This window comes from Cherax quadricarinatus, chromosome 3 (genome assembly GCF_038502225.1).
Source record: "Cherax quadricarinatus isolate ZL_2023a chromosome 3, ASM3850222v1, whole genome shotgun sequence".
NCBI classification, from domain to species: Eukaryota; Metazoa; Arthropoda; class Malacostraca; order Decapoda; family Parastacidae; genus Cherax; species Cherax quadricarinatus.
In genome coordinates, this window is record NC_091294.1 from 36,905,355 (window position 1) to 36,911,354 (window position 6,000).

Genomic DNA, 6,000 nt, shown 5'->3' on the forward strand with positions numbered 1-6,000 from the left:
CTACTCACTAATTGACTCTTTCCTAGGCTGTGTCAGATCTGCTGCTGGGGGTGTTCTGTATGCCCTTCACCTTGGTGGGTTCCCTTCTGCAGGACTTCGTCTTCGGTACCCTTATGTGTCGTCTCATTCCTTATATGCAGGGTAAGTCCTCACTTCTCTCACTGTATGTACACATACATACATTATATATATATATATATATATATATATATATATATATATATATATATATATATATATATATATATATATATATCAATGAAATCACGAAACAAGTGATTTTAAATCATTTACCAAAGTGCAGCAGGTCAGGACTCGACCCTACGAACTTTAAACTCCCTTCAGAGACAGAACAATACACGTATCGCCTTACTACTTGAGCCAGCGATCGCTGGCTCAAGTAGTAGGGCGATGCGTACATTGTGCTGTCTCTAGAGGCGGTATAAGGTTCGTATGGTCGAGTCCTGACCTGCTGCAGTTTGGTATTAAACAGGGGATATTGCAGTATGCAAAATAATCCCTGTGAAAACTGTTGCTATTTGTACATGCACATTTATCTAAAAGATTTGTGTGTTTACACACAAATCTTTAGATGTATATATGTGTGTGTGTGTGTGTGTGTGTGTGTGTGTGTGTGTGTGTGTGTGTGTGTGTGTGTGTGTGTGTGTGTGTGTGTGTGTGTGTGTATGTGTGTGTGTGTGTGTGTGTGTGTGTACACCACCACAACCAGCAACAAGAACAACAACTACAATCCTGGTCAATAAATTTAAACTTTATTTTCTCATTAAAAATTCGAACGTATTTTCTGAACCAATTTCAAACTCTGATTCCAAAACTCGTATTTTATTATTTTTACCCCGCCCATCTACATTTCCAAATATGGCTTTTTAAAAAAATGTCACGATTTAGGATCATTAGAAGGTACATTATTATTATTATTATTATTATTATAATCAAGGGGAAGCGCTAAACCCGTAGGATTATACAGCGCCTGGTGGGGGGGGGGGATGTGGAAGGCATTCAGGCTTAATTCGGGGAACTGGAGCACAGATCCAATTCCCTAAATCAAGATCCCCTCACCAACATCAAGGAAGCTTCCCAGAGGGGAGTAGAAGGTACAGACTCTCTGCCAGTATCACTTTGCCAGCTTCCATTTCATCTTCCATACATTCTAGTCTATCCTATGGAGGAAATGGAATCAGCAAAGTAACATTGTGAGGGAGTCATTCGTTCCCCGAATTAAGGTTCAAATAAACGATTGTATGCTTGACTTTTGCGGAGAACCCAGTTATGTTCGCACTGCAAAAGTAAGAATAGGCATGATGAGCTACGTAGAAGTTTACCTTCTGCTCAAGTAATCAAATAATTCATTCGACCAAATAGTACAGACTACAGATTGGTCGTCTAGCTGACAACCTTAGTATATACAATAAATTTTCTGTAGATTCATCATGATGACTCACGAAATCGTAATGACACGATTGCAAACAAACCATACCACGGGCGGGATTTGAACCCGCGGTCAGAGTCTCAAAACTCCAGACCGTCGCGTTAGCCACTGGACCAGCTAGCTTCATTAAGATTCCTATGGTGTAGAAATACACCTAGTTGGACGAATCTTATTGTGGCTAGCTGGCCCAGTGGCTAACGCGACGGTCTGGAGTTTTGAGACTCTCTGACCGCGGGTTCAAATCCCCCCCGTGGTATGATTCATCATGATGGTTCGCTCTTGTGATTTAATAGTTAATGAGCAGCATGCAAAAGACAGAAACTGTCGTAGTAACTTTTATACTTTCGATGCATACTGCTGATGGCATTAATATCAATAAGGAATCACAGCAAATGTTCTGAAAGATACGCACACACACACATACACACACGCACACACACAGGATCCATACATAGCTTTAAGCAGAGGTATGATAAAGGTCACGGTTCAGAGAGAGTGACCTAGTACCGACCAGTGAAGAGGCGGGGCCAGGAGCTTGGACTCGACACCTGCAACCTCAACTAGGTGAGCACACCCACACACACAAACACACACACACACACATACACACACACACACACACACACACACAAGATTGGGACTACATTTGCTGTCTTCCATGCCTCAGGCAATCTCCCTGTTTCGATAGATGTATTGAATATTGTTGTTAGGGGTACACATAGTGCCTCTGCTCCCTCTCTCAATACCCATGGGGAGATGTTATCTGGCCCCATTGCCTTTGAGGTATCTAGCTCACTCAGAAGCCTCTTCACTTCTTCCTCGGTTGTGTGCAGTGCTGGACACAGTGCACACAACCGAGGAAGAAGTGAAGAGGCTTCTGAGTGAGCTAGATACCTCAAAGGCAATGGGGCCAGATAACATCTCCCCATGGGTATTGAGAGAGGGAGCAGAGGCACTATGTGTACCCCTAACAACAATATTCAATACATCTATCGAAACAGGGAGATTGCCTGAGGCATGGAAGACAGCAAATGTAGTCCCAATCTTTAAAAAAGGAGACAGACATGAAGCATTAAACTACAGACCAGTGTCACTGACATGTATAGTATGCAAAATCATGGAGAAGATTATCAGGAGAAGAGTGGTGGAACACCTAGAAAGGAATGATCTCATCAACAGCAGCCAGCATGGTTTCAGGGACGGGAAATCCTGTGTCACAAACCTACTGGAGTTCTATGACATGGTGACAGCAGTAAGACAAGAGAGAGAGGGGTGGGTGGATTGCATTTTCTTGGACTGCAAGAAGGCGTTTGACACAGTTCCACACAAGAGATTGGTGCAAAAACTGGAGGACCAAGCAGGGATAACAGGGAAGGCACTACAATGGATCAGGGAATACTTGTCAGGAAGACAGCAGCGAGTCATGGTACGTGGCGAGGTGTCAGAGTGGGCACCTGTGACCAGCGGGGTCCCGCAGGGGTCAGTCCTAGGACCAGTGCTGTTTCTGGTATTTGTGAACGACATGACGGAAGGAATAGACTCTGAGGTGTCCCTGTTTGCAGATGACGTGAAGTTGATGAGAAGAATACACTCGATCGAAGACCAGGCAGAACTTCAAAGGGATCTGGACAGGCTGCAGACCTGGTCTAGCAATTGGCTCCTGGAGTTCAATCCCACCAAGTGCAAAGTCATGAAGATTGGGGAAGGGCAAAGAAGGCCGCAGACGGAGTACAGTCTAGGCGGTCAGAGACTACAAACCTCACTCAAGGAAAAAGATCTTGGGGTGAGTATAACACCAGGCACATCTCCTGAAGCGCACATCAACCAAATAACTGCTGCAGCATATGGGCGCCTAGCAAACCTCAGAACAGCATTCCGACATCTTAATAAGGAATCGTTCAGGACCCTGTACACCGTATACGTTAGGCCCATATTGGAGTATGCGGCACCAGTTTGGAACCCACACCTAGCCAAGCACGTAAAGAAACTAGAGAAAGTGCAAAGGTTTGCAACAAGACTAGTCCCAGAGCTAAGAGGTATGTCCTACGAGGAGAGGTTAAGGGAAATCAACCTGACGACACTGGAGGACAGGAGAGATAGGGGGGACATGGTAACGACATACAAAATACTGAGGGGAATTGACAAGGTGGACAAAGACAGGATGTTCCAGAGATTGGACACAGTAACAAGGGGACACAGTTGGAAGCTGAAGACACAGATGAATCACAGGGATGTTAGGAAGTATTTCTTCAGCCACAGAGTAGTCAGTAAGTGGAATAGTTTGGGAAGCGATGTAGTGGAGGCAGGATCCATACATAGCTTTAAGCAGAGGTATGATAAAGCTCACGGCTCGGGGAGAGTGACCTAGTAGCGATCAGTGAAGAGGCGGGGCCAGGAGCTCGGACTCGACCCCCGCAACCTCAACTAGGTGAGTACACACACACATATACATATATATATATATATATATATATATATATATATATATATATATATATATATATATATATATATTTATACATATATATATATATATATATATATATATATATATATATATATATATATATATATATATATATATATATATTCAACGCACCGGCCGCAATAATAATAATAATAATAATAATAATAATAATTATTATTATTATTAATAACTCTGACATTCTAGTAGTCATAAAGTCTTTTTTTCACTTGATTTACATATTAAAAGCGCCCCTCAGACTTATGTGAATTTAAAGATACTAAATGGCTATGCCTGCGAGAGTAACTGAGTTATTGAAAAAATAAATTTCTTTCTGAGTGCTTGACATTCGGAGATGTTGCATAGAAAATTTTCTTGCTGAGTTTCTCTCAGCAAAAGATAAACTCTTAAAACGTTTTTTTTTTTTTTTTTTTTTTTTGCATTACGAGAAGAAAATGAATTTGAATTGGCTTAAAATTTTCCCAGATATATATAAATATGCTGCAAAGTAGAATTTATGTTTATATTACAAATTCTTTTTGGTTTCGAGAAGTTGCAAGCGAATGATGTTCAACAGTGAGTTTATCAGAAAAGATAACGAGAGAAGGGAATGTTATCACCGTTGCGTTCTTGATCATTACAATCTGAGTAAGAATGTATAATGGCTATCCACACCGTCTCGTAGCCAGAGACTCGTTGGTAAATAAGTTTCGGAAAAAAAAGTCGAAGAGATGATGATGGATTAACACCCCAATACCACAATTAAGTTTGATCGAGGTGATGTCTATGATATTTCTTCTCCGTTCCCCTATCCCTCGAGCCACAAATGGAGCCGTTCTACTAATGCATCAGAGAGCTGTATCAGAGGTCATTTCCGGCAGATCTTTCCTGCTGAACTGCAAAGTGGGGGCACGTCACAAGCGGTGTACCACAGGGGTCATTGTTGGGCCCTTTGTTGTCCACAGTTTACATAAACAACATAGAGGAGGGAATAAATAGCGACATCAGCAAGTTTGCTGATAACACCAAAATAGGCCGTCGAATTCATTCTAATGAGAACATTAGAGCACACCAGGAAGATGTGAATAGACTGATGCAGTGATCGGAGAAGTGGCAGATGCAGTTTAATATAAACAAATGAAAAGTTCTAAAACATTGGACAGGAATAGCCATGCCACATATAAACTAAATAATGTAGATCTTAATAATATTGATTGCGAAAAGGATTTAGGGGTTCTGGTTAGCAGTAATCTGAAACCAAGACAACAGTGCATTAGTGTTCATTATAAAGCGAACAGAATCCTTGGCTTCATATCAAGAAGCATAAATAGGAGTCGTCAGGTTGTTCTTCAACTCTATATATCTTTGGTTAGGGCTCATTTAGATTATGCTATACAGATCTGGCCACCGTATTACAGAATGGATATAAATCCACTGGAAAACGTACAGAGGAGGATGATAAAGTTGATCCCACGTATCAGAAATCTTCCCAATGAGGATAGACTGAGGTCCCTGAATCTGCACTCTCTAGAGTGGAGGGAGGACATGATTGAGATGTACAAATGAAAAACAGGAATAAATAAAGGGAATGTAAATAGCCTGCTAAATATATCTAGCCAAGAGAGGACTCACAGCAATGGTTTCAAGTTGGAAAAATTCCGATTCAAGAAGGATATTACCAAACCAGTGTGGTTTGGTAATACAGTTGTGGATGAGTGGAACAAACTCCCGAGTATCGTCATATAAACTAAAACGTTGTGTAGTTTTAAAAATAGGTTAGATAAATACATGAGTGAGTGTGGGTGGGTGTGAGGTGGACCTGACTAGCTTGTGCTAATGCATATCTGACTAGCTTGTGCTGGTAGGTATAATGCCGTGGTCCTTCCTTAAGTGGATATGCCTGGACCTGACTACAGCAGGCCAGTAGGCCTGCTGCAGTGATCCTTCTTTCTTATATAACACGATAGCAGAACAATGCTGATGTAAAATATTTTGCTTAAAAAATCAAAATCCGATGCGCGACTCAACACAAGAAATCTGAAGCCAATTAAATATTTTGTATTCAGGTTCTCAAGAAGACGTAAGA

General features: G+C 41.4%; 1 protein-coding gene across 1 annotated transcript in view; it reads left to right on the top strand.

The window, feature by feature from the left end:
- The window catches only part of LOC138853854 (uncharacterized), a 59,892-nt gene that overhangs the window by 53,607 nt on the left and 285 nt on the right, over positions 1-6,000 (top strand). The window contains exon 2 of the mRNA XM_070093211.1: positions 27-141. Coding sequence (XP_069949312.1) covers positions 27-141 — 115 coding nt within the window. The remainder of the gene's footprint in view (positions 1-26; positions 142-6,000) is intronic.